Source organism: Metschnikowia bicuspidata (genome assembly GCF_001664035.1).
Source record: "Metschnikowia bicuspidata var. bicuspidata NRRL YB-4993 chromosome Unknown METBIscaffold_1, whole genome shotgun sequence".
Taxonomy (NCBI): domain Eukaryota; kingdom Fungi; phylum Ascomycota; class Pichiomycetes; order Serinales; family Metschnikowiaceae; genus Metschnikowia; species Metschnikowia bicuspidata.
In genome coordinates this window covers 4,835,335-4,862,301 of record NW_017387731.1, presented here as the reverse complement: position 1 = coordinate 4,862,301, position 26,967 = coordinate 4,835,335, and the positions used below count along the sequence as shown (strand labels likewise).

At 50.6% G+C, this 26,967-nt stretch overlaps 11 protein-coding genes and 1 non-coding gene across 12 annotated transcripts; 7 read left to right on the top strand and 5 right to left on the bottom strand.

The window, feature by feature from the left end:
- Positions 1-1,464: 1,464 nt before the first annotated feature.
- Positions 1,465-3,222, bottom strand: CDC7 (serine/threonine protein kinase; the record flags this gene model as incomplete). The annotated part of the gene is made up of 1 exon (XM_018856800.1): positions 1,465-3,222. One exon carries the CDS (start codon positions 3,220-3,222, stop codon positions 1,465-1,467), a length of 1,758 nt encoding a protein of 585 aa, XP_018714835.1.
- Positions 3,223-4,361: 1,139 nt separating this feature from the next.
- METBIDRAFT_30647 (uncharacterized protein) lies at positions 4,362-5,551 on the top strand. The gene has a single exon (XM_018855677.1). The coding sequence runs from the start codon at positions 4,721-4,723 to the stop codon at positions 5,129-5,131; it is 411 nt and encodes a 136-aa protein (XP_018714834.1). The 5' UTR covers positions 4,362-4,720; the 3' UTR covers positions 5,132-5,551.
- Positions 5,552-5,737: 186 nt separating this feature from the next.
- METBIDRAFT_35415 (mitochondrial 37S ribosomal protein mS45) lies at positions 5,738-6,889 on the top strand (the record flags this gene model as incomplete). Its single annotated transcript, XM_018856607.1, has 2 exons — positions 5,738-6,262; positions 6,461-6,889. The coding sequence occupies 2 exons, from the start codon at positions 5,738-5,740 to the stop codon at positions 6,887-6,889; spliced, it is 954 nt and encodes a 317-aa protein (XP_018714833.1).
- Positions 6,890-7,517: 628 nt separating this feature from the next.
- On the top strand, positions 7,518-8,156 carry METBIDRAFT_36817 (uncharacterized protein; the record flags this gene model as incomplete). Its single annotated transcript, XM_018856781.1, has 1 exon — positions 7,518-8,156. One exon carries the CDS (start codon positions 7,518-7,520, stop codon positions 8,154-8,156), a length of 639 nt encoding a protein of 212 aa, XP_018714832.1.
- An 835-nt stretch (positions 8,157-8,991) lies between these two features.
- Positions 8,992-9,993, bottom strand: RPC40 (DNA-directed RNA polymerase core subunit; the record flags this gene model as incomplete). The annotated part of the gene is made up of 1 exon (XM_018856705.1): positions 8,992-9,993. One exon carries the CDS (start codon positions 9,991-9,993, stop codon positions 8,992-8,994), a length of 1,002 nt encoding a protein of 333 aa, XP_018714831.1.
- A 478-nt stretch (positions 9,994-10,471) lies between these two features.
- On the bottom strand, positions 10,472-11,203 carry METBIDRAFT_37624 (uncharacterized protein; the record flags this gene model as incomplete). The annotated part of the gene is made up of 1 exon (XM_018856899.1): positions 10,472-11,203. The coding sequence occupies one exon, from the start codon at positions 11,201-11,203 to the stop codon at positions 10,472-10,474; it is 732 nt and encodes a 243-aa protein (XP_018714830.1).
- A 359-nt stretch (positions 11,204-11,562) lies between these two features.
- Positions 11,563-15,105, bottom strand: UTP22 (rRNA-processing protein; the record flags this gene model as incomplete). The annotated part of the gene is made up of 1 exon (XM_018855676.1): positions 11,563-15,105. One exon carries the CDS (start codon positions 15,103-15,105, stop codon positions 11,563-11,565), a length of 3,543 nt encoding a protein of 1,180 aa, XP_018714829.1.
- Positions 15,106-15,997: 892 nt separating this feature from the next.
- On the top strand, positions 15,998-18,202 carry ERG7 (lanosterol synthase; the record flags this gene model as incomplete). The annotated part of the gene is made up of 1 exon (XM_018856520.1): positions 15,998-18,202. The coding sequence occupies one exon, from the start codon at positions 15,998-16,000 to the stop codon at positions 18,200-18,202; it is 2,205 nt and encodes a 734-aa protein (XP_018714828.1).
- Positions 18,203-18,932: 730 nt separating this feature from the next.
- On the top strand, positions 18,933-20,264 carry METBIDRAFT_10494 (uncharacterized protein; the record flags this gene model as incomplete). The annotated part of the gene is made up of 1 exon (XM_018853781.1): positions 18,933-20,264. The coding sequence occupies one exon, from the start codon at positions 18,933-18,935 to the stop codon at positions 20,262-20,264; it is 1,332 nt and encodes a 443-aa protein (XP_018714827.1).
- Positions 20,265-23,359: 3,095 nt separating this feature from the next.
- Positions 23,360-23,432, bottom strand: METBIDRAFT_t34. The gene has a single exon. It is a non-coding gene; the product is annotated as a tRNA-Thr (tRNA).
- A 94-nt stretch (positions 23,433-23,526) lies between these two features.
- METBIDRAFT_30640 (uncharacterized protein) lies at positions 23,527-23,975 on the top strand. Its single transcript, XM_018855675.1, has one exon. It carries the CDS (start codon positions 23,676-23,678, stop codon positions 23,856-23,858), a length of 183 nt encoding a protein of 60 aa, XP_018714826.1. The 5' UTR covers positions 23,527-23,675; the 3' UTR covers positions 23,859-23,975.
- A 672-nt stretch (positions 23,976-24,647) lies between these two features.
- On the top strand, positions 24,648-25,763 carry METBIDRAFT_10493 (uncharacterized protein; the record flags this gene model as incomplete). The annotated part of the gene is made up of 1 exon (XM_018853780.1): positions 24,648-25,763. One exon carries the CDS (start codon positions 24,648-24,650, stop codon positions 25,761-25,763), a length of 1,116 nt encoding a protein of 371 aa, XP_018714825.1.
- Positions 25,764-26,967: the final 1,204 nt, after the last annotated feature.

Here is a 26,967-nt window from a genome sequence, read left to right as displayed (position 1 = left end):
AGAAAGCAGAAAGCAGAAAGCAGACAGGCAGAAAGCAGAAAGCAGAAAGCAGACAGGCAGAAAGCAGAAAGCAGAAAGCAGGCATCAGACAGGTAATCGCTGACCCGATCCGACGCCGGCATCACCGAACGCTGAACCGCCCGGCCCAACGCCGACCAGAGAAACAGCCATCTCACCCGTTGACCGCCGGAGCCACGCTAGAATCAAGCAGGCGCCGCCGGACGCGTGCCCCCGAACCTGCGACATGCGGCCGCCCTCGTGCCTGGAAACGCTCAGGAGCCCCCCCGAAATGCCCAGCCGCTCCGTGAGCCCCCTGGTGCCCAAGCCCGCCGCGCAGGCACCGCCCCCGAAACAGCGGCTGTCGTCCATGAACTCCGTGGGCTCGGCCCACCTGGCCCACCAGCGCAGCATGTCCATCGTCAGCCTGGAGTCGCCGCGCAACTCCATCGTGTCCGTGGAGGACTTCTTCGTCAAGCCCACGCGCAACAACAGCAGCTCCAGCCTCGCGTCGTTGGGCGTCGCGGGCTCGCCCTGGGACCTGCCCAGAGACGCCGGCATGGCCGCCTCCCGGCTCGCCAAACCCAAGCCGCGGGGCTGCGCCATCGCGTCCGACGACGAGTCGTCCGAGCCCGAGCACCTGCTAGCGCGCTCGTTCGCGTGGCGCCGGCGCCGCTCCAGCGACAAGGTGCACAAGCCCGACTTCTTCTTGAGCTTCAAGAACAACTTCAAGTTCAAGTGCGACAGCCACAAGCCCAAGGCGCCGCCCAGCTCGGCCAAGCTTGAGGATCTGATGCCGTCGCCGCTCTCGGCGGCCGTGGACGCGTGCTCGCACCACGCACCGTCGCTGTTTGGCAGTCTCGACGGCGACTCGCTCCCGCCGCCCGCACGGCCGCCGCTGACGCCGACGGCCAAGAAGGTGCGCTCGTCGTCGATGACGCAGTCGATGTTCCTCAAGCGCAAGTTGCTCCTCTCCAAGGACATCCAGCTCGAGCTCCTCTCGAGCCACGCGGCCACCACCGCGGCGTACCCGGGCCACGGCAGCAGCCACCCGGTGGAGGTGCGGGCGCCGAGCCACTTCCTCGCGCAGCTGGCCCCGTATGGCGCGGCGCCCCAGCTCCCGTCGGCGCCACACGCCCCACCGGCGCTGCAACCTTCCGCCGCGGCGGCGCCGGCACTGCCCCCGGAGCAGACCCTCCGCCAGAAGAACAGGCTCATCTCCGAGCTCAACCGCAAGTGGAACCGCGCAATGTACGTGCCGGGGTTGGACGACTACGCGGCACCCGACATGGTTTCCGCGGACCTCCCCGCACGGCGCATGAAGAAAAGAGGCAGGTCGGACCTGTCCTCCAGCGCCGACAGCGTTGCCACCAGCAACTAACCGCACTCGTTTCTACGCACCCATACATACCAATCTCATGCATACTTTCGCTCTATATCCCCTGTGCCGCGGGCCGGGGCCCTGCCCTATAGCAAGACGTCGTCGTCCCCGTGGGCCGTCAACTCCTCGAAGAAGGGCATTTGCAAGAGCTGGCTGGCGCTGAGCCGCTTGCTGGCGTCCATGCTCAAGCAGCCGTAGAGCAACTGCAACAAGTGCTTGAGGTCGCTGTACTCATCCATGAGCCGGCGGTGCTCGGCGCGCATTGCGGCCGGGGCGCCCTCCGCGTCGGCAAGCACGGGCTTGGCGAGGGTATGCGACTCCTTGTCGAGGAACTTCAACGTGTCGTATATCACGCTGTCAGGCGGCAAGCAGCCGTTCTCGTCCTCGTGGGTCAACACGGACACCAAGAGCCTGACCAAGTTCCCGTTGAACGAGGCCATCTGCGCGTTGGGCGCGTTCAACTCGAGGCCGCAGCCATGCAACTCGGCGCACTTCAGCAACTTGTCCACGCCGAAAACAAGGATGAGCTCCACCAAGGCGTCGATGTCGTCCGGGGAGTTGAAGAGCGGGAATTTCCTCGCGAGCAAGGACAAGGCGATGATGCCCGCGGACCACACGTCGATCTTGGTGGACTGGTTGGTGCACTTGAAGAGGACCTCCGGCGCGCGGAAGCCGCGGGTCCCCGCCCGGTTGGCCCGCCTCGGGGGCCGCTGGTCGACCTTGGGGTACGCGGCCTTGATGTTGAGGCGTTTCAGGCGCGTCTTGTGCAGCGCGGGGCGGTCCTTCAAGAGACACGGGCAGCTGTTGGCGCTGGCCGAGGGCGCGCACGCAGGCATCTTCTCGGCCAAGCCGAAGTCCACCAAGACGCCCTTGCCCTTGAACGGGTCGTAGAGGAAGTTGGTGGGCTTCAAGTCGCGGTGGATGATGGCCTTGCTGTGCATGAACTCCAAGCCCTGGAGCAACTCCCACATGTAGTTCTTGATGCCCTTCACCGGGAGGTCGCGGTAGAAGTCGCGGAAGTCCGCGTGCTGGTAGTACGGCAAGATGGCGAGCACCTGGTCCTGGTGGCGCAAGATGTCGAGCAACGGCGCCACGTGCGCGTTGCCGCTCAACATGAAGAGGAGCTGGAGCTCGTTGTGGATCCGGTTGGGCGACAGCGTCACGTAGATCTGCTTCAACGCCACGAGCGGCCGCTTCTTCTGCTCGCGCCGCCGCGCCGCCGCGGCCTGCTTGAGCGGCGGCGACTTCCAGAGCTGCGAGCCGAGCATCACCGCGCCGTCCATGGCCTCGGCCTTGTACACGGTGGAGAACGTGCCCTCGCCGATCTTGTCGAGGAGCCGGTACCGCTCCGCCAACACGGGGAAGTTCTCCTCCAACCGGCTCATTTCCTCGAGCACCTCGAGTGGCACGTCGTCGTCGCCGGCAAGGCCCGCGTCTTCCTGAGCGGCATGTTCCTGAGCGGCATGTTCCTGAGCGGCATGTTCCTGGGCGGTGTTTTCCTGGGCGGCGTCTTGCTGGGCGGCGTCTTGCTGGGCGGTTCTGGCCGTGCCCGGCGGCGTGTGCTCGCGCGAAGCGGCCGTCCGCAAGTTGTGGTCCCGGATGAACGGCGGCGCGCCGTGCGCCACGCGGCCCGCCGAGGCGACGTGGCCGGGGCGCGCCAGCTTGGCGGCAGACTCAAAAAAGGGATCGCTGGCGGAGCTCGGGCGCTTGCGGAAAAGCTCGTTTTCAAGGTCACGCACCTTATCGTCGAGCAGGGCGGCCGGCGCGGGGGCCGGAAGGGCGGCGGTTTCCGGGAGCGTGCCGCGGCCGCGGAGCGCCCGGAACGTGGGCCCGATGGAATCCATGGGGGCAGGCTCGGGTGGGCGGCTGTGTTTGTGGGCGGCTGCTGCTTCGCTTAGAGCGGCGCGGTGTTTTTGTGTGTTTTGCGGGGTTTGCTTTGCGTCACGTGGTGCCGCCGTGGTGTTGCGGCGTGTTTGTGGTGTTTAGGGGTGTGTTTCGGTGTTTTGGGGGGTGGTTTTGTCGTGTTTTGTGGGGTGGTTTTGTAGGGCCTGGAGATGATGAAGTAGTTTGCAGTTGATCCAGGGCGGCGCGTGCCAAACGGTGGGCCGGGCGCGCTTTTTTATTTTATTTTATTTTATTTTTTTGACTAGTGCACTGAGCTTGCCCTGGGCCGGGCGCGTGTCTGGGTGCGGCGCTGGGGCCAAGGCGCCACTGGGGTGCCAGGCTGAGGATCCCAGAAAGGGCGGGGCCGCGAATGCGGTGATTGTCAGGTGAGGGAACAGGACGTCTTGCGAGGCCTGCCTTTTTGTTTTGATTTTTGTTTATTGGACTTTGTTCTTTTTTGTGGTTTGCTCGTGGCGTTGTGGCGTTGTGGTTTGTTTGTTTTGTTTGTTTTGTATGGGATGTTTTTGTTTGGGGTGTTTAGGTGGAAGTGGCCGAAAGCTGGCTGTAGGCGTTGGGGCCATGCGCCGTCGTGGGCCGGGCCGCGGGGCCGCGCAGTACGGGGCCAGCCTCTTTTTGGTGGCCCGTCGCTAGGACCGCTGTTCGTATTCTACTTTTATATTCTACTTTCATTTGGACGCGACTTTCGTCTGCGAGTAGTTTTGCTTACGAGGTGGTTTCGTATACGAGGTGGTTTCGTATACTTTGTCTTTCTCTGGATGCTCTCCATATAGGCTTTCTCCTTTTCCTGATTATTCAAATCGAGTGTTCTATTGCGATGCTTCCACTTGATGGTCTCATCTAGTATAGTTCCACCTGATACTTTCATCATGCTTTATGTGATATTCTCATTGGGGAGCTTTGGCCCACAGAATTCGTTGTGATGCTTTAGTTCAGACACATTGGTTCAGATAATTTATTCATATGCTATTCAGATATACCAGTCAGAAACTCCCACCTAATACTCCCACCTAATACTCTCAGCTGATACTCTCTGCTGATACTCTCAGCTGATACTCTCACCTAATACTCACCTGATATTCCCACCTGATGCTCTCACCTGATACTCTATAATTTACGTTCAGATACTCCTACTCACACACTTTAAATAATTTGACCCTACTACTCTAGCGCAGACACCTTTTTATCTCATCGGTACCCTCATTCCTATGCGTCTTCTGTGTATTGGGTACTCCCTCCATTTTGGTTCTGTCATTTCGACGCCCACAAATCGGTACCCTCTTTACCTACATGATTCGCATGCAGAAGTCATCGAAATACTTGATCCTCATCTGCTGCTCCCTTCATCCTGCCTCCCACTTGTTCTGATGCTAATGTAATCTGTCTACTTGCTTCTATCCCTACTCTCGCTTCAAAAACATTCTTCAATCTTGATACGTTATGCTTGTTTTTAAATGTGGTTTTCTTCTCGGAGCCTTCTTGTTGCTTCCCATTTTTTTCCCGCTTGATTGTTCATTTGCGCCACCGGTCGGCCATCCTTCATCTCCTTCGTTTCTCGCACTTCTGGGGATTCTCGGCCCTGGCCCTAAATTTGCACCCAAATACAGTTCCAGACAAATCCAACACCCACCCATCGCACCACAAAAGTTACTTCAAAGCCCCGGAATTTGGCAGCCGTCATTCTTACAACATTGTAATCATATGATACCAGATGGAGCCAACTCGACCTTCGGGGGACTTTTCCCAACAGTCCCCACCGCCTTAGGCTGGCGTCCTGCAGACAGCGCTCGTTCCATGGCGGGTGCTGCTCCATCAACACCGACTTCCCAGATTCTTTCTTTATTTTCGTGAAAAAGCATTTTGGACTGAATCATCAGTTTTTTCTTGCTTAGGATCCACGAATAGCACAACCAAGCCAGGCGCCTGTCGTCTCCGTGCGCCTGATCGCTCAGACACCTTATATATTGTCCTGGGTGCCCCGGATATATTGCCAAGACTCGTCATACTATCCATACACTGACCCGAAGCTTATCCAGAAAACATGAATTATATGTGCATCCATTAAATTTCCATCTGCCGGTATCTTTCCTCCCTCTTGCCCAAATGCCCCAGCTACAGATGATAATAACCACCATAGAATACATATCACATCCTTAGCAAGACGCACAAACCACGCTCCACCCTTCATGGCCCAAATTCACAACCAAATTACACCACATCCACCCACCGCCATCAAAACACCCCTCAAGCTCAAAAAAGGCGTCTGCGCCAGTGTCCTGTTCACCAACAGAGCCCTAAAGCAGAGGGCCGCGACATGCCAGCCGGCGCCGCGACATTGTCTCCCGCCTATTGGACAAATGAGAACACGACATTCTCGTGAGAACCGCACGCGAAAAAAAAACCTCAAAATTTTCCGACATCCAGCTCCTCCTCTTATTTCTTCTTTACTTCGATTCGATGTTCCCGAGGTCGTCAATTGTCTCTGGCCCCAGGCCCGTGGTGCCGCTCCAGAGCGTCCGGTATGCACGCAGAAAACCGGAATACCCCCGGTACCGTGCCCAGTTGGCCCCTCTCACACACCCTAAAAAGGACCATTCCGGCTTTTTCCGCAGGCACATGAAAGCGTGGCTTGGGCCCAAGAATCTCAGGGGCGAGTACCACAGAAACAAGTACTACTACCCGCCACAGGATCACAAGCCCAACTACATTGTTCCTGATGGAAACCCCGTGGATTTGGGCGAGGGGACGCAGGCCTACGCCAGGCTCGATGACAAGAGAGACCCTTCTTTGCATCCGTTCCCGCACAACACACACACAAAGACCGGGCTCATTGTTTCGGACGAATTGAAGCAGAAAATCTACAGCGAAGCCACCGAGGAGCACACGCTGGCGCAGGAGCTTGCCCACAAGTATGGGCTCAAGTTGTCACGCGTGGAGGCCATCATCAGATTGCAAACGATCGAGAAGTCGTGGAGGGAAAAGGTATGTTTTGGATTCGCGGGTTCTGCAAGCGGGACCCGCGCTTGGTCCTTTCGGGGCCGGGCTGGCGGAATATGATGATCTTATTATGATTAGTCTTGAAGACACCCACATGGTTAAAATTTGCTTTATTTCTGAATCCGCAGCCGGCCGCCGGTCCGAACCGGGCCTCTTGCCTCGTGCTTATACTAACGAACCCAGGGACTCTTGTCCGAAAACCTAGAGCAGTTTTCCGGCGTGATGAAGAAAATGTTCCCCTTGTTCAACCCGAACAAAACGGCGGAAAACCTCACGGAAATCCCTACGCCGTCCAAAACCTTGCACCAGCGGTTCTTGACCATCTCGGAGTCCGAGCCGTTCGGGCCCGTGGACGCCTCCAAGATTTTCGACCTCGAGCCTGCACAGAAGGTGCTTGACAACTTGACCGAGTTGCAAGACACCAGCGAAACCAGGGTTGTCACCAACAAAGTGCTTGTTGGCCAGCAGAAGGCCGGCGACAAGGTGCAGTTTAGATTCACCATGTCCACGTCGGGTAACGTCGGATACCGTTACGGTGCCTCCAGGAGAGACAGAAAGAAGGACAGAGCCATCAGCTTCGACAAGCTGGGCCGCATGGTCTACACTGTATAGACAGTTGTACATAGTCAATGGGAAAGTTCAGGAAGAACCGAAACACGAACACATTTGCGCAGAGCCGGCACGACGGCGCATGGCACAAGTCTGTTTTTTTTGAGATGGTACAGGTTAGCATGGACCCGCCAATCATTGGGCTAACTGGGCGGCCGGCTGGGAATCCACACGCCGCTGCAAGTCGCTGGGTCCAGCCTCCAATTCTGGCTTTTGAAAAATCAGTTTGTAACTGCTCGATCCGCGTCTCTTTCTACAACACATTATAAGGTGCAGCTTTATTAGCCCGAGCGAGCGATCTCGCACCGACGGGATGGCTCGAACAAGATGGATCTGATTAAACGGCGATTTTGGATTTACGAAGTCGAAATCGTTCTGCTCAGCTACAAATTTTCTCAGCCACAAATTTTCTCAGCTACAGATTCACTCAGCTACAGATTCACTCGGCTACAGATTCACTCGCAGCCGACCATCTCCTTCATCCAGTTTGGTCGGGCCCAGGTTGGGCCCACCGCGGGCCTGCACACAGCACCCGCGTCCCAGGCGTTTTCTCGACCGCGCACCACGAAAAGCCACGCCAAAGACAGACCGATCTCACCAAACAAACTCCACACCGAGCCAGAACCTCGCCATGTTTTCCCGCTGCCTTTTGTTGCTAGCCCTTGTGCAGACGATCGTGGCCTCGGCGTTGACCTTCAGCTTGCCGGCAAAGGAAGTGTCGTGTTTCTACATCTTCACCGAAAAACCCAACACCCAGGTCTCGTACTACTTTGCTGTGCAACAGGGCGGTTCTTTCGACGTCGACTACTCGGTCAAGGACCCGCTCGGAAACGAGTTGGTGGCGAGAACCAAGGAGAGACAGGGCGACTTTGTGATCACGGCGAAGCACGTGGGCGAATACGAGTTCTGCTTCTCGAACCAGATGTCGACGTTTGCGGACAAGGTCATTGACTTTGAAATCAAGTATGACGACGACGCTTCGAGCGCGTTCAGGGCCCAGATGCCGGAGCAGCCCAACACGCAGCCGTTGGCCCATGTGGAGGCCATGAAGGCCACTGCCTCGCAGATCGACGCGCAGTTGGAGGACTTGAAGAGATCCTTGCAGTACTACAAGACCCGGAACAACCGTAACCAGGCCACGGTGCGCTCGACGGAGTCGCGCATCTACTACTTTTCGATTTTGGAGGTGTTGTTGATGGTCGGCATGGCCGGCTTGCAGATCACGATTGTGCAGTTGTTCTTCAAGGGCTCGCGCAAGCAGCTTGTTTGAGGGGCGTGTATATGTAATAGCGTACAATACCAATGGAAGACAGCGAAGAGCCGGTGGGCTGCTGGACGCGACAGATTGCTCGTGTGGTTGTGCCGGACCGCATCTGTACAATTCGGCGAGATGATTGCCAGATCACACTGGGGACTTGGGCCTGGAGCTGTGCATGTGATGAGGCGATGAAACCAGACATCCAGACGTGGGCAGCGTGCCACGCATGGCAAGTAAAGACGCATTGTAATGGACCAGGTTTCAGTAAGCAGCGCACCTCATAAAGCTGGATGGCTTTAACAGCGCATATCATTAAGCTACCTGGCTATAGTAGTGTACCTCATATACCTACATGGCTATAGCAGCGCACCTCATAAACTTGTATGGCTATAGCAGCGCACATCATAAACCTATATGGCTTTAACAGCGCATCTCATAAACCTATATGGCTTTAACAGCGCACCTCATAAACCTATATGGCTTTAACAGCGCACCTCATAAACCTATATGGCTTTAACAGCGCACCTCATAAAGCTGGATGGCTTCAACAGCGCATCTTATTAAGCTACCTGGCTTTAGCAGTGCACCTCATAAACCTACATGGCTATAGCAGTGCACCTGATAAAGCTACATGGCTTTAGCAGTGCACCTCATAAAGCTACATGGCTTCAGCGCACCACCAAGAAAAGCCCCCAGTCTTCCCCACAAGCAGCGTGCCAGGTAGCAATGGGCAAAACCAATCTTACAGTACCCGCGACCGGACCATGCAGTGGTAATTCTTTTCGTCTAATATACATCTTCACTAGGACTCGCGACGCAGACCCCCAGCAAGCTCGCCCGGCCGGCTCTACTGGTTGATGGGACAGTTTCTCAAGTACTCGGCCTTCTGCTTCAACACGCTCACAGACTTGAGGAAGATCTCCGTGGGGGCCATGGCGCCCGTGGACTCGACGTTGAAAATGAAGTGGTTCTTCCTCCTGCCGAGCTTGACCTTGCCGTTGAACTCCTCGTGTCTCAAGACTTCTCTCAGCACGGTGTCCTTCCTGGCGTCCGCAACGTAGGCCGCGCCGTTTTCGTCGATGCCCACCACGCCCGAGGGGAAGCACTGCTGGAACCTCTGTGCCTGAGCGCCGACGATGGGCTCCTGGATGTCGATCACGGGCATCAATCTGTACGAGGCCGTGGACACGGGCGAGAACTTGGCGTGGTCAAAGCCGTAGCCCAAGATGCAGTGCACTCGCAAGGAGATCTCCTGGCCGGGCCTCAACTTGGCAAGCAAGATGTCGGGGTCGCACGGCGCCACGGGCTTGTCCCTGAAGAGGTCTGCCTGGCGGCCCTGCGGCTCGAACTTGAGGTCCCGCGCGTACACACTGGAGTTTCGGTAGAGCACCTTGGGGTCCGTGGCGCCCTCCGGCGCGTGCGGGTTTCTCGAGCAGCTGACGTCGAGCGACAACACAATGGTGTTGGTGTCGTTGAACCGCTCCTTCTCGTCGACGCCGGGGTCGATGTGCTCCAACATTTCCGGGTCCACGTTCAACGGAATAAGTCCGATTCGGTGTGCGAGCACCTCGTCCTGGATCACCGACGTGTTGTTGAACACGTAGACGGTCTCGGCGGCTACGGACGGCACCTCGGCAAGCATGATTCTGCGGAACGCATTGGCGATCGAGGTGTCCACATTGAGCATGTCGAAGTTGGCCGACCGTTCTGCGGCATGCGAGATGCGGATGTCGAAGCTGTGCTTGAACTTCTCGAGGTCCCACGCATGGTCGTCGCCCGAGTGCCCGGGGAAATCCGTGGCGGTGGTGTTTGTGACGCGGTTGTATTCGATGCCAGCGATGTCGGACATGGCGAGGTGGGCAGCTTCGGGATGGAAACCGGGGCTCATCCGATGGGCCTGGTTTTTTTCACTCGTCCCGCATCGGGCCGTGGTGCACGGGTGCACCGGGCGCCATGTCCGGCCGGCCGCCAGATTGGGAATCTGCCCCGGGCGGCTGGTCCTGCTGCCAGGCTCGCCGGCGCCTGACGGGCCCTGTAAATTTTTCTGGTTCTGCCTCTCTGGACTGGGCCGCCTGTTTCAGGGGCCGCTTCTGCGTGTGTGGAACATGTGCCCGCGTACGAAAGATGCGCCAGGCCGGGGCCAAAGGCATCTTCATTTCTCTCGGCCTCTATTTTTTTTAGTAGATCCATCTCCCGTACTGGATTTGGCGTTATTGCCGGCCTTTTGCACAGATCAAAAGGCCGCTTGACCGGCGCCCGCGGGTGTTCCGGCAGTGATGGAGTACTATTCCAGCAGTGATGGAGTACTACTGTAACCACGCCGTGCTTCACACCAATATCCGCCGGAGAGCCTGCTCCCGCATAGACCGCAATTCCTGGACGTCCCGGTTCTCGGGATGCCGGTCGTACCGCCACAGGGCCCGGACGCCCTCCCAGACGTCCACAGTCAAGATATGCACATTGCCGTCGAAGCCGTCGGAAACCACGTCCAGCAGCACCGCCTCGTCCTTGAGGCTCAAGTCCGCCAGGGGGCCCTGGAGCACGGCCAGGTCGCTGGTGGTGCACATAAGACAGAAGTAGACCAGCTGCATCACCACGATGAGACCGTCAAACACCACCAACTCGCTCCTGCCCCGCGGGAGCCGCTCGCCAATGAACTGCACGGTCCAGCTGCCATGGAGCTGCCTGTCGCCGGCGCTGCTGGTGCGGTACGTGCCGAGAATCAAGTGGTCGAGAAACGAAACACCATTGACGAGCACCACGCTCCAAAAGAGAAACCACCGTTGTTCCTTGCGTGCCTCTTCCTGGAGCAGGGTCCCGTAGTTGAAATGGGCGGCGTACGGGCTGGAGAGCAAGAACTGCACGGTGGCCCGCAAACAAAAGAGGAGAATGGACATGTCTCGTAGATAGAGGATGCCTATGAGCGCACAGCCCAGGGTGCCCATGAGCGTGCGCAAATCAGCGAGGAAAAGCCGTTTTTGCTTGATGAGCAGCGATGCGTTATTGCGGAGCGTCTCCTCGACCGACGGGTACCGCAGGCTCGTGAACAGGTCGGGCATTGGCTGAGAAAATGGCGGAACCCACTGGCGAAGTGCGGATGTGGAGCGAGCTAGCAGTTTGGTATGCGCATAAAAGTCGTGCGAGCAAGCCCAGCAGGCAAATGCAAAACCACATCGAAACTTCGTTTTTCGGAATAAGTCAAAGAGTTCCCGAGCCGCGTTTGAAGACTGGCTACCTGGAAGCATCGCCGCCATGTTGCACGCGAACTGTGAGTCCTCACTTCATGTGCGAGTCTGCATCCATTTCCAACAAGGCTCTTGGAGTACACGTATAGTGCAGTAGACAACCAAGCATGTGCATGCCTCGCCGCCTAGCCGGTTGTATTAAGTATACCACTGCCGCTCTATATACGCAAGTCTCACTTACGAAACTTGATTGACTTGATGGCATCACCGCCCAAGAGCTTGACTTGGTCGAGGATCGATTCTTTGTTGATCACCACTTCATCTCCCTCCCCAGTGGGTTTCACGTCCACGCCCAACGACACACGGAACTTCTTCTTTGTCGCCGCGGAAGGGACAAACACGCCGCAAATCATGTTGCCCGAATCGCCGAAAGCAGCGGCGCACTTCCTTGCCGAGAAGATGATTGCGCTGCCAAACCTCTTATTCAACATGTCCACCAAAACCGGCGTCAAATCACTGGTCGAGGGAATGTCCTCGGGGAAATATGTTTGGTAGCTCAAGTTCTTGAACTCGCTTGTCCTGGAGATCCCCGAGAATTTGGACGCGTGGTTTCCTTTCATTTTGATCACGAAATCAAAGTCATTCAACGCAGGGGTGAAAAGCAACTCCAACGTAGAGGTGTCAATGCCCTGCTCTTGTGTCAACAGCGTCGCCGCACGCGCAAGCGCAGTCAATCTGCTGGCGATTGGAAGCGTGACATTGCTCGACCACAAAATGCCTGAAGGATCGTCTCTAGTTCCAACGAAGAACTGGGTCTTCATTCCCGAGGGGTCGCTGGCTCTAATTTTATCAAAGTTGCCACGCACAACTTGATAAGCTTGAGCCGTTAATCTTTCACTCAATTTGTTGTCGAGGTCAACAATATCGTCAGACCGCTTGACCAAGTCCAAAATTAATGGGTCGTCTTTCCAGTTCCAATTGGCAACAAAACTGAGAATCTGTAGGAAGCCTTTCTCAACAGAGTTTGGCACCGTGTACGGCGCAGGGTCGACGAACGGTTTCAATGCAATGAGCTCTACGAGCTCTTCGGTGAAATGAGACAATAGAGTGTGTGCGTCCAACCATTGTTTGAATAACCTGACCGTTGGAGAGTAGTAAGGGAAGCTGCTCGAAAGAATACTTATGGTTCTCGTGTGTTTGATTGACCCAAGGTATTTCTGGTTGAACTTGAAGTACACATTTTGGACTAACGCCTTTTTTGTGTCCGAGTTTCTGACAGCCCTCAAGTAGAGAACCTCGTCTCTTTCAGAAAGAACTCTGAATCTGAAACCAAACCCATCTGGGGTCAACACGTTGAGTAAGGTGATATCGTTGTTGAAAGGAATCGACTCATCTCTAGAGATGAATGTCTTGTACGTGGATTCCTTGTTCAAGACGCTGCTGATTTTCAACAAAAACGCCGCCTTGGTCTTCTCCATGGCGATGATCTCGTCAGGCCATCTGTTAGAAGTCTCGAATTGAAGAACAGCATCACACCAGAAGTCTGGGCTTCCAACTGCGAAAGGCACTGGCTGTAACAACGTGGTGTTCCGGAGAGCAGCAGATGCAGGCATCATTGATTTGATACTCAACGGCAACTCCAAGTTGTACATCACCTTGCTTAAGTTTTCAAATGAGGTTTTCACCGTCGTGTAGTTTGCAGTGGAAGTAATGCTATGAGAGCCCGAGATTGCGGTCAGCGGCGCGGGCAACTTTTTGTTGAAATATGTGGTGTGCGAATGTAAGTGGTCGGAGGCCAGGGAATGGAAATGCGTGCTCAAGCAGTGCTTGATGATTTTGGAGACAAGAGGCTCAGCGCGGTCGGTGGTCCACACCACACAATGCTGGATGGTGCCGTCCTTGAACTTTCTCAAGGACACCTTGGCGCCCCAGAAGGACCTGAATTTGGCGGCGGGCTCGTCATCGGCGTCGTTCGGGCCTTTCGTGACCAACTTATCACATTCATCCGGATTGAGTTGTAAGCCGATGGTGTATGACTTGCCAAATTGGGAGGACGGCTTTCTCTTGGCAAGAGGGAACGAGCTGTTCACCTTGTTGTTTCTGATGGACAAGCTAGCCACGCGCTCGTCCAAGGCAATCTTGAGGATGGAGTGCAACTTGTGCTTGACGAAGTTGTCGAAAGTGACGAAGGAGATCTTCTCCAATGCACCAAACGATTCCTCCACTTCCTCGGGCACTTCGAGGTCGTACGTCAAGTCGTAGTTCAAGAAGCTGACGTTGACTTTCTGGAGCAAGATGGCGTCGAAGCGGTCAAACACAACATCGTTGAGCAAGCCCAAGGTGTGGATGGCATGCTGGCGCAACTCCTGGTAGGACGACTTCGTCATTTTCCATAGTATGTTCAACTTGATGCTCTTGTCGAAGAGCGTGGGCGTGTTGAACCCGGCGTCTGGGTTGAACTTGCACGACGCGCCCTCGCCAATGGAGCTGGAGAACGAGAGGTAGCCCGTGGTCAAGTCCATGGTGGCGAGGTATTTGATGGCGCCCTTGAAAAGCTGGTAGGACGAAAAGCCATGCAACAAGATCTTGTTGCCGTTGGTGCCGCCCCCGGACAACAACGCGCTCAACAAGATGGCAAACTCGAAGTGCCCGAAGCCGCCCTTGGAAATGGCGGAGCCAAACTCACGCTGCTGCAACCACAAGCGTCCCAACCTGCAGGCGTCCTTGAACGCGTCCGCCGCCTTTTTGTTGGCGTAGAGGAACTTCAAGTAATAGTCGTACGTGGTGAGAGACAACACAGACGAGTTGTAGTGCGGTGTTGGCGGGAGTTCTTCTGCGTCGCTCTGCACGCGGATGCAGTTTCGGTCCGGCAACAACTTCTTGGAGTCGAACACGCCGAGCGGGAGCGCCACTAGCAAGTTGATGGAGAACTTGGTCTTGTGGAAGGCCAAGTCCGCGTCGTTGTCGGTCTTGATGCTTTCAAGCGTCAAAACAGGACACAACACGTCGTCGTTCAAGTACGTATACGAGATCTTGACCGGAAGCCCGTTCTTGCGCGTGATGGGGATGAGCTGGTCCGCCAAGTACGCGAGGTAGAAGCTGCGCTTGTACAAAGCTCGGTAGTTCAAGTAGTCCTTGGGCAGAAACAAGGTCAGAGGCATGGTCAACGAAATGTCGATGGACGAGCCGGCCGCCTGCGCGATGCCCGTCTTCAAGCCGAAAGAGCCCACGAGGGAGACGTCGGCCGGCGGCAAGTACCCAAAGCGGTAGTTGACCTTCGAGGGTCTGGGGTCCGGAAAAGGAATGGCGACCTTCTTGCCATTGATGCTTTTCTCGGCGTCGGCGAGCGTCAAGTTGTCCGCGCTGGGCACCTGCCCAATGCAGTCGTGAAGCCGGTGGAGCACCTTCTCGATGCGCACGATGTTCAGGTCCTTGATCTTGATTTCGCTCATGAGCTCGTCGATCTGGAGCTTGAAGATGTTGGACTTGAACAACTCCGCGGTTTCTCGGGCCATCTGCACCTCCTGCGCCGTGATCTGTTTTTTCTGTTTTTTCGTGGCACGGCCGTGGATCACGGGAGCCGCCGGAGCCTCGGTCCCGGCCTCCTGCGGCATTTTCTCGGCGGCAGACTCGTCGCCCGAACTGTCCATATTTTCGTCTTCCAGCTGGGACTCCAAGTCTGCGAGAGTTTCGGCACCGGCGCCCGAGCCGCTTCCGCTTTCCTGGAGCCCGGTTTCGGAAACGTCCTCCTGGTCTGCCAACAGTCTCTTTGCCATATTGATGGATGAAGGATGGGCACGGTGTTCGTAGATGAGCTGGTGCTTTGAGTTTTTTCTGTATCGATGAGTTAGTCGTGCGCGGCGCGCAAGCGGCGACTGCGAGAGCGTGTCACGTGAGATGGGCACGTGACTCGCGGGCTCCGGGCCGTGTTTTGGAGCGGGTGCTTCAGGGCTCTCGATTGGGCACTGGCTGCTGCGGCGGCATTTGTACTGCCCCACGGGTCCATGTGTGTTTTGTGTCGTCAGTACTGGTGGCACCCGTGTGTGCAGGACTCGTGGTGACTACTTTTCTTGATCCTGGCGGGCAGAAGTCACGTGCCAGACTGGCCGTTTCATTGGCGGGAAAACAGGTATACTAAATGTGGAATGAGGTTTCCCACGAGCCATTTCGGCCGGCCCCATATCAACTTGTATCACATTTCTATTATTTTGATGAATCCATACACAAATAGAAAGCTCTTATTCGTGGAACCCACTGAACTCGGGGTATTCGTACGTTTAAATGTCTTTCGCGAATCATTCAAATTACCTCCTGTCTTACGTCGAGCATGGCGCGGCTAGAACACCATGCCTCTTGGCCATGCTTTTACTTCGGTACCAACAAAACCAACAAAACCAAAAAAAAAACCAACAGAAGAAGCAAAACCACTCAAAACACTTAAAATTATTTGACGCCACAGCCCAAAAAGTCAATTGCGAATTCCGCGCGAATAACGACTCCATTCTGGAAATGTCTCGTATCGTGGCTGATCAAAATCACTGGTAGCCAAGGCTACGTTTCCCCAAATGCAGAGAAACGCGCGCTCATACCTGAGAGACAATAGAGTCCACCCAAAGGCCATGAAAAACGTAGTCCACTATTTCTGCAGCCTGAACCCCCTAGCAAAACATGACATACTACTCGGATTCAATTGGATTGCCGCCTTCAGACAAGACCCGCTGGCGGCTCAGAACCGATGACCTCGGCAGAGAAACTTGGCACTATCTCTCAGAGACCGAGAGTCTCGCGGAACCCCAGACTAATACCACCAAGTACCTATTGGACATGGCCGATTTCAAGGGGCCGCCGGCAGAAAAAAAAATCACCACGGCCATGGAGTCGGCCATGAAAGGTGCGGAGTTCTTGAGCCACATCCAGGAGGAATGCGGCATCTTCGCATGCCAGTATAAGGGCCCCATGTTCATGACTGTGGGATATGTTTTTGCGTCGTATTTCACGAAAACCCCGATTCCGGACGTAAAGAAGCACGAGATGATCCGGTACATTGTCAACACCGCTCACCCGGTAGATGGTGGCTGGGGATTGCATTCTGTGGACAAGTCAACGTGTTTTGGCACCACCATTAACTATGTCGTGTTGCGGCTCTTGGGCTTGCCCAAAGACCACATGGTGTGTGTGAAAGCCCAGAAAACACTCTTCAAATTGGGAGGGGCGTTGGGAAATCCCCATTGGGGCAAGGCCTGGCTCTCCCTTTTGAATTTATATGGATGGGAAGGCGTGAACCCAGCCCCCCCTGAAATGTGGCTCCTTCCATATTCCCTTTCTATCCACCCAGCCCGCTGGTGGGTACACACAAGAGCAATCTATTTACCGCTTGCTTATTTAAGCGCGAACAGGAGTACATGTCAAGTCGACCCGCTCTTGGAACAAATCAGGTCAGAAATCTACTTACCGCGTCAGTTGCCATACGCGTCCATTGACTTTTCCGCCCATAGAAACACTGTATGTGGCGTTGATCTCTACTATCCGCACACGAAAATCTTGGACACCTTGAACTGGTGTATAGCCAAGTACGAGAAATACGTGCGGCCCAAATGGCTCCTCAAGCAAACCAACAAAACGGTATACGACCTCATCCAGAAAGAGTGTCAGAACACTGAGTACTTGTGCATCGCGCCGGTGAGTTTCGCATTCAACATGATCGTCACGTATTTGGAGGAAGGCGCGGATTCTAAAGCGTTCCAGTGCTTTTTGGAAAAAAAAGATGATGTCGTGTTCCATGGACCCCAGGGATTGACTGTCATGGGCACAAACGGGGTGCAGGTCTGGGATGTTGCTTTCATGTGCCAGTACTTGATTATGGCGGGCTTACTGGGGCACCCACAGTACCACGACATGATTTTGAAAGGATACTGGTTTTTAAGAAGATCTCAGTTCACTGATGAATGCGTAGAGGGCTCCTACAGAGACAAGAGGAAAGGAGCATGGCCATTTAGCACGAAAACACAGGGCTACACTGTTAGCGACTGCACTGCCGAGGCCATGAAAGCTATTATCATGGTTGAGAACGATGATTACCTTGGACATCAAATTGAACACAAGATTGAACGGCAGAGTCTTGAGGATGCCGTCGATAGGATTCTCTTTATTCAGAACACAGACTCTTTTGAGTATGGATCTTTCTCGGCGTATGAGAAGATTCGGGCCTCTCCCATGATGGAATGGCTTTCTCCTGCTGAAGTCTTCAACCAGATTATGGTCGAATATCCATACGTCGAGTGCACGGATTCTTCCGTGTTTGGATTGCTCTATTTTTCGAAATACTACCCGGACTACAAGCCTGATGTCATTCTGCACTCCATCGACATTGCTATTGCCTATATTGAAAATGCTCAGGACAAACAAGATGGTTCATGGTACGGCTCATGGGGCGTATGTTACACATACGCTGCCATGTTTGCCGTTGAAGCGCTCGAGTCGGTGGGAAAAGTATATGGCAATTCTGAGGTTGTCAAAAAGGGTCTTGACTTCTTGGTAGCAAAGCAGGAGACTGACGGAGGCTGGAGTGAATCAATGAAGGCTTGCGAAACCCATACCTATGTTCCTAATGGACAATCTATGGTCGTCCAAACTGCTTGGGCGGTGATTGCTCTCATATTGGGTGAGTTTCCTGAGAGAGGGCCCATTGACAAGGGCATCCAATTGATTATGCAAAGACAATCACTTGAAGGCGAATGGAAATTCGAGGATGTTGAAGGTGTTTTTAATCACAGCTGTGCTATCGAGTACCCGACCTACAAGTTTCTATTCCCAATCAAAGCCCTCGGGCTATATGCTGCAAGATTTGGCCAGCACGCTGCGCCCCTCAGATAAATCTGGAAACCAAATATATTCTTTTTACAATTAGAGATACTGATCATTATTTCTCAAAATTAAGATTACGGATTTAACCAATGACAACATCGACCGGGATGTTCGCGTGCTGGGCTGCGCCGGCGGTGTTTGACTAGCGCAATATTGCTGCAGAGACTGTATGTCGGGGTTTGAAAAGCGTGATCGTTGGTTATATCGCGGTATGCGCCTTGTTTTTGCTACCACAGCCCAGCAAGCCTATCAGCGATATTTTCCCTTGACTGAAGCAGGCTTAGCAGCCTATCTCTGAGTTAATTTGATACCACATCTACTAAGGGTTTTTTTGCCGTGCACGTTTAGGGACAATGCGTGACTTTTTATGCCCCCTAAATATTAGGGGTGTCTACACTGTGTACGATTCTAGAATCTGAATGACTGTCTGACAATCATCGTTAATCTGATTGGAAAGCCGCTGTGCGTTCTACTTAGTGCAAATCACTCAACGGGGTTTGAAGAAAAATATTTATTTTTTTAAATCAGCAAAATCGTGTCTCCTCACTGCCCCATCTCGGCATTTGAAAAACATTTCCGAGAAAAAAAGAAATACCACATACGCATCACATAGAAGCGCTTCCGCGTTTCCGCGCCTGTCAATATGCAGCTTTTCAAATGCCGAAATGATATAAACCGCATATCCGCACCGAGGTGTCTGAATTTTTAATTTTTAGGGTCAGACACATTATTTCTCCTTATGCTTCCTGAATCTCCAGAAAACGAAAAGCGCGACTACTCCTCGGACTCTACTGCCTCTAGCGAAGATATGATTCCACCTAACTACCCACCTCCGCAGCCAAGACAAGATATGTCTAAGGAACACCTTTTCCATCCCCACCATGGCCCTTACGGATACCATGACCAGGACCAATTTCACGGCCACCCACATGACTTCCCTCATGCTCGTGGCGGATTTGTGCCCCCACCATTCCCTCCTCCTCCTCCGCACCACCCAAGCCACAGGCCTCATCCAAATGATCCTTTCTTCTTTGAAGACGAGCACCATAGAAGACCAAAGAGAGACATTAAACAGAAGGTCTTACTTGGATCGGCAGCTGTTTGTGGAGGCTTACTTATGTTCCACTTGGGCAGAGGCTATCAACTTAATGCCATGAGTGGGGACGACTTTCGCCAAAACGCCATGGCTCCTCATGATGGAGGCCACCACATGAGTCATGAATATGGAATGGAAAGCTCAAACAGAAACGAGGGCTTTTCACACGGAGGCGCCCACCGTCCAGGCAGACATGGTGGACAGCCACATGGTGGAATGAACCCAGAGTTTGGTGGAAAACAACACCATGGTAAGCCACCCCAGGAGGTGGACGAACAGTTAGATTTCAATTCTCTTGACGATCCAAACGGTCCACCTTCATTTCCCGAATTTGGCAAGTCTGGTGGAAAAAAGCACCACAAGGGTCCAAAAGGAAAGAATCACAAGAAACCCCACCACGAGGATGACCAATTTTCTGATGAGACTGACGTGCAAAGTGACTCCGATGAAGAAGATAGAGAGCCACCAAGAGGTCCACCAGGTCCACCACCAAGAGGTCCACCAGGCCCACCACCAAGAGGTCCACCAGGCCCACCACCAAGAGGTCCACCAGGCCCACCACCACCAGGTGAATCCGATGGTCCTGATGGTCATGATGGTCATGATGGTCATGATGATTCTGATGGTCCAAAGGGTCCAAAGGGTCCGAAGGGTCCAAAGGGTGAGAACCCAGAGAAGCCAAAGGATGGCGAAAAGCAGAAAGATGGAGACAAGAAGGAATCAACCCCAGATGGATTCAAAGGACCTAAAGGACCTAAAAGACCAGAGAGACCAAAGGGGCCTAAGGTACATCATGGACCCGAAGATGAGTCTCACAAGAACCCGGAAGAGGGTGACAACAAGAGCTCAGGTCACAAAGATCAGAAAGAACCCGCAAATGACCAAGCTCAGCTTGAGGCAAGTGCTGAACAAGCTTTGCAAGATCTTGATTCCGATTTGAAGGCCAAGTCCAAACATGTCGACGGCTTGACATAATCTTTTGCGACAACCTACGAGGTACTTCCCAGCCGCTAGTCCGGCGATTGTTTTATTGTTTGTAGTTAATTGAACCTGAATATGTTTATTTTCGGGAACAGCGATTCAGAGAGTTCGAGTCATCTCCCGGAAGACAAGTGCGTACCTTATCATGATGACGGATCAAATAAAGACTAAATTTACGTCTTGTGCGAATACATGAGTCGGCTTTAATTAGGTCGAGCCCACTTGAAAATAAGAATTTGCTGAAATGTGGATTGCCATGAAAGCTAATTCTCACAGCAAAAAAGGGTATTTTCAGACATTAAAGAGTTCTGAAATTTAAAAGAGTAATCAGACGCATCGCTCTTTGCGAAAGATAACGGTAAATTTAGCTTAATTATCTCGTCTTTCTATATCTTAATCATTAGCGGAAAATAGTTTGTACGGGCCAGGCTGTATTTCTGGTAGCTAGGCGTCAAGCAGAAGTCTTTAACATGAGTAGCCTGCGTGCAAATTCTTAGACTTCGGTTTTTCAAGCCATCAAGACATCAAAAGTCAAGTTGTATTATTTGTAGAGACTGTCATCTTTCCCTTCCTTTTCAATCTCCACAGCTACATCGGGATCTCTGACAAAACCGATGCTGTCCAAAGTCATGGGTCCTTTCAGATTCAAATGGTTAATATATTTTCGATATTTGCGAAGGCACATACATCCTCGAACAAGCGTTTTACATTTGCAATCAACGCTTCTGGTGTCTTTCGCAATTGGAGTAAGTCTCTGGGTATACTTTTGTATGGACGTCTGCACGATTGTTAAAAATTATACTAGTTTATGTCCATACGCTTGTGCGACTTTTATAGTTAATGTTTAGTGTGGTCTCAAGAGGTATGGGACATTTTGTTATATAGACCACTAATTCAATGAGCTATTTTTCGTATTTTTCGAGTAAAAGGGAATTATCCCTTGCAAAGACTCATCTTACGGAAGGCTCACCTTGACGGAGATCTCAAGACTCAACAAATACTTGTTTTTCAATGTATTATTAGAGAGTATCAGCTATATGTAGTTCATGCTGAACTATGTGGGGGATTGAAATTTTGCAGCATCTCATGGTATTTTAATATACGTATAAGCTGTGGAGTCAGTGAACATAGACTTGAGAGCTAAGCACCCGGACTTGCAGGTGATGTCCTTGCTAAAAAAGGCCATGCTATCCTTGGACTTCCAGGTTCCCATGGTAACGGGGGCCAGTGCTGGGCACCCGAGCCCGAGATCCATCCATGCTCTGGGAGAACAAGACAAAGGCGAATAAAACAATGAGCTCTGCTGGTACTTGACCATGAAGTAGTTATTTTTGAAGCCGTATAAGCTTCTACTTGACCATAAAGTAGTTATTTTGAAAGCCTCGGACTTGATTGGTTTGAAATCAGTCAATTTCAACAGCTACGCATAAACAAGTACCAATTTTTGAGCCCGTCAGATGCGTCCAAGCTTAGCAAAATTAGTACTCAAAGAAAAAATTGAAAATACTGCCCTTTGCTTGATTTCTTTCTTTTTTTGGTCACTAAGTCTTGGTTTTGGAGGAAGATTATATGGCTGAGGAAATTGTGATATCTTCACTGTGTCCATTATGTGTCCGAAAGTTGTCCTTAAATCTTAAATGAGAAAAGGTTTTAGTAAGACGTCAGGCTGCCTGATGATCGAGCTCAACTGGGCCTCTGGAAACCTTATGTTTTGAGACAGCATACAATCCACGAAGCAACGTAGAAGTCTTTCATCGATAAACTCTCTTCAAAATAGATGTAGAATATATCGAGGAAAATTGATAGAGAGCATTTGTTTTTTGATATATGTACACGTTCAAATAGTCCTCCTGCTCGTACTCAATTTGCTGTGGGTTTGTGTGTTTTGGCACCACCCGAGGCTTCTCAGTTTTTTCTGTGGATTAAATCGAAATTATGGCCTTTTGCGTGAGCGGGTCATCTAAGGAGGGATAGTTTCTCACGCTGTCTGGTTTGTCTAAAGCTAAGCTTATCTCCAATTATTATGAGCTCTTTCGCAACGATAAGATAAGTTCAAGACTAGTTATCAACGAAATGTATCGTAAAGTAGCACTGACTTAATGCTAACTCGATTCAGCAGGAGTAGCCTCAATTACCACCTCATTGTATTCCACTTCACTGTAAACATATGAAAGAGAATTGGAAGAGCCAAGCACTGATGTGCCCTTCTCATATTTCAGGGATCCCTGATACATTTTGCGCAATGAAAACATTGGCCAGGAAGTTGGCATATAAATCCAGGCTTCTTAACTTAGGCCGCAAGGAATATTTCAAATGAGTGCACTATGTCTCTTGATTTATATTAGAACTGTACTACAGTCCTCGGCTTTCGTTTAGCGGGGAATCAATAAAGTTTAAATGCATAGAAAGACAACAGAATAGTGACGAGTGGAAAGGTCAAGTTCTGGGTCGCCACACAGAAACCACTTATTTTTATGAAATGCTACGAGGGTACATTTACGGGCGTCAAATGGATGTTGAATAATTTGTAGTGGTGAATGGACCCGTATATGCCGACTGCCCATCTACATAGTACGGTAGCACAAGCTTTACAAAGTTCTGATCAATTTCCAGTACAAGATAAGCAAATCCATTCGTTTTTTCAGACTTTAAAAAGATAGAATTATAGACGGAAAACAAAATTCTAATGGCGAGTACAAGCGTCTTATTTACACCGCATATTTCGCACGCTTGGTAAGGAGCAAGACCTAGGGATTTTTTAGAAAAAAAATTATTAATAGATTCATCTGATTGAAGGAGCAGAGTTATTTTACAGTAATATATATGTAAAAAAACCTTCAAAGAGTTCCCAGATACGGAAGTGTTGAATATCGGCTCGCCCCCTTCCGATAGTCACGGCCTGGACAGTCCTCTTGGCCCGTATCTGTCTACACTTTGGAGATTACGTTCCTAGGATAAGCCCCCTTTCGTAGTCGCTACTTAATTGAGAAGATCAAGACAACTTCGACAAATAATCTGAATTATGAGCAAGACAAGGTATGGCATTTGATACCACAAAAACAAAACAGCTTAGCGGCTGCAAAAACAAGTGCCTTCAGCCAGATTCGAACTGACGATCTCCTCATTACTAGTGAGGTGCCTTACCAACTTGGCCATAAAGGCTTCCATGTCTCCTTGGAGAGGATTAAAATAGAGAATCACAATATTTAGTAAGCATATGTATCTGATTCTTTTATTTTACACATGCAATGGTCCACTAATCATGCCTATTTTCATAGAAATATCCTCCTGAAAATTGGTTCAGAATAGGGAAATACACTGAAATATATAGGCCCATCGCTTAGTCTAAAATCTTATCGGTAGGACGCTAGTTCTTTGTTCGTCACCTCTAACCCATTCCTTAAAATGCAATCCAAGTCCATTGCTCTCTATTTGGCTGCTGCCTCTTCTGTCTCTGCCACCAGCTCTTCTAACGACTTCAATCACTCGAACAGAACCTTTTCGACTGCTGTCGCTGATGCATCTCAAATGGTTGGTGTTGGTGTTTTCGGTGTCGCCGTTGTTGCCGGTGTCGCCATGTTGTTGTAAGTTCCTCATTGTCTAGAAACGATGTTTATATCTTTCGAAAAACAATGTAGCGCCAAGGTATTTGCTAGTGGCAGACGTGGAAACTAAGTGATTTAGCGACTTGTGTATCAAGTTTTGATTTTTAAAAAAAAATACGTTCAAGGTATATAAAGCGACTAGTGTAAAAGAACCATTCTTGAGATCAACGACGTATAGTTCAATGAGGACGCGTGCCAAGAATGACTGTCTCTAAGTGACAGGTGGGGCAGGGCGCGTTCTGATCCTATTCACGTACTTAAGGGCTTTCTAAAGGTATTTATACAATGCTTTAAAATTTTTCTTCTTCAATCACATGAAAAAAACGACATACAAACAAAAATTGTTTCCTATCTTCAAAACCTGAAGGACGCGACAAGCACGTCCTTTTCTTCTAAAATACAATTGTGTGGCTTAAATGTGGTTGTCTTTTGTTTTGCGACCACTCAATGGTTGCAAATGAAGTAATTGTGTGAATGAAAATAATGATTCTTGTGCAACTAAATTATCTATAGTTTAAATTGGGTGACAGAGAAGTTCTGCTTTGCATACATTTTTTAACTTTGCTCTGTATATCCCCAAAGTCGTAATTGTTTACTTTGCTCCGTATATCCTCAAAGACGCAACTGTTAACTGCGCTTCGTTCAATGTCTGCAGCGCCATTTTGTGGAAATGCAAAAGGCTGAGATTTGTCTCAGAAAACCAAAAAATTTGAATCACTTTCGTTTAGAGTCTCTCCGTCACACAAATCTTCATTAACAAAGGTTTTACACAATGTCAATCCACATGAGCTTCAAGAGTCTTAATTCGAAGGCATCAAATATTGTCCTAGGTTGCCCGCCCCATGAGACTAAGCTCTTGAAAAAAGTCAAGACAATTTCATCAGGCGGTTCACTCTGTAGACAAGAAAATTTTTCGACTAAGAATAAAGCACACGCCCAGTCCAAGGAAGATGTCAAGAGCAACAAAGATACGCATGGATTCAAAAAGTTCAGAAATCTCAAAAAACGGAGTCTATTCCACAAATTTACAAGATGTCAATCTGGCACAAGTCCTAAGGGTCTGCCCCCTCTTCTTCAGGAAAATGTGGCACAAAATTTAGTTACCGATTTGGTAACCCCGAAAGATCAAACAGACGAAGAGCCCTGTGAATACTCCGGGACTCCAGTGGATACCCATTCCGTTCGTCTGTCTATTTCTTCCGCTATGCGAAACCGTTCTCAAGACAGATCTCCCTCTATATTCCAAATGCCTTTGCAGGTCCGCGACGTTTATCTCCCCCGCTCAATTTTGAGGTACTTGATTTGGACCTTCAAAGACAAAGACACAAAAAAGCCCAAAACAAGAAAATGTTGTTTTTTTGAGCGATCTGCTAAAGAACTAGAAAGGAACAGTCCCGAAATTAGTAGGCGGCTGTATGATTCTCGCAAATATGCGTTGCTTGAGTTCATCAAGCATCATGCTAGAACATTAGCAAGGATGTTTTCAAAGCTTTGTCACTTCACCAAAATGTCCTGCCTGAGATTCAGAATGAAGTCTAGAAACCTCTCGCGCTCCGATCCTTACTCTTCAGAAACAAATGCAAATGAAAACTCAGATGAGCTAAGTGCCGGCTCTGGCCTGGAAAATCATTCTGAAAGCCCATTACGTCAAAAAATTATCATACTGCCAGCTTTCGTTACAACTTCCAAAGATCATGATCTCTTAAGTGAGTCCTTCAACTCGTCATCTACAATTTCTAGATCTGCGAGAAGAAAAAGTGTGACAATCTCTTATGAAGCCTATGGCAGTACAGGCAGAGCGGTGAACGAAATAAGCGAAGACATTAAAACTGAGTTTTCTAATTTACATCCACGCCAAAAGAGCAGCATTCCTACTTCCCAAGTATAATCAGTAAGAAGTCCAGCGGCAAGCTTTCTCGAAGGCTCCCCTCTCTCGCTAGATTCACCTTTCGGCAAAATCACCACAAGCATTTTTGATGAAGAAACAAATTTCAAAACTTTTCGAAAAACAGCTACTCATTTTTCCTCCATTGATTTCACATCAGGGCATAAATTGATTTCATCAAACGTGAAAAATTCTCATGACGACGAAGTGACACAGAGCTTTCAGAGCTAAGGATCTGGAAATTTTTCACGGAAATACGAAAAGAAAATCTTGGGGACGCCGAGAACCCAAAATCAAAAGAGAAAACCTCACTTATACTCTACCCGGGGAACACAATACAGACTGGTGATATTGATGCACTCAGCTTGGACTGGAAACAATGAAAATTACAAGTGTGCTGAATTGAATACAGGATGTCATAATCAGCAAGCAGCAGCTCAGTTGCACGTACTGTGTTCTCTGTATAAAGAAAGAAAAAAGCTTTTCAGCTTCTAAAAGCTACCAAAACTTCCATTTCAAGGATAAAGTTTAAATTTCATTTATTGTTTTGAAGGAAGAGCTTCCAATGACTCAAAATCTACTTTTGAAGAGAAAGAATTGGGCTTTCCCTCTATTCCTGTTCCTCATGATATTGATTTAGGATATATGGTTGCAAAGGAGGACCAAGCTGCTCTTGATGATAAGAAGCGCTTTAAAACAAGACTGTACATTTATCGATACAAAAGGAAATTATAGCTCGTTGCCAGAATCATACTTAAAGTTTGACTCGCTAGTTGCTTCGAGGCTGAAGTCAGAAATCAATGACAAATTATGACAGGAAATGTTTGCAATCAATTTTACCGAAGCTTTTTCAAACTTTGCCTTGGAACTAAATCTACTGTCACAGCAGTTTAGAAAAATGCCAGTCAAATCCTTGACCTGTGAGAATGCTTTGACAATACTCTTGAGAGATACTCTATTTTGGGGCAGATCTTCTCGGGTGAAAAAAATGAGTTTCCGAGGAGTAAGATTCGAAGGAGAGATAATAATGTTGAGCAGACATTCTTACAAGTTTGGAGCGGACAAAAGAGCAAAATTTTTGAGAGACCAAGAATTTAAAAAAAGCCATAAACGATAAGCTTCTTGTATCCAAAAGTGTATAAATTGTTTTGGGAGCCGATACAAACAATTTGGATTTTAAACTGGAATGTAACAAAATTGCACCAGT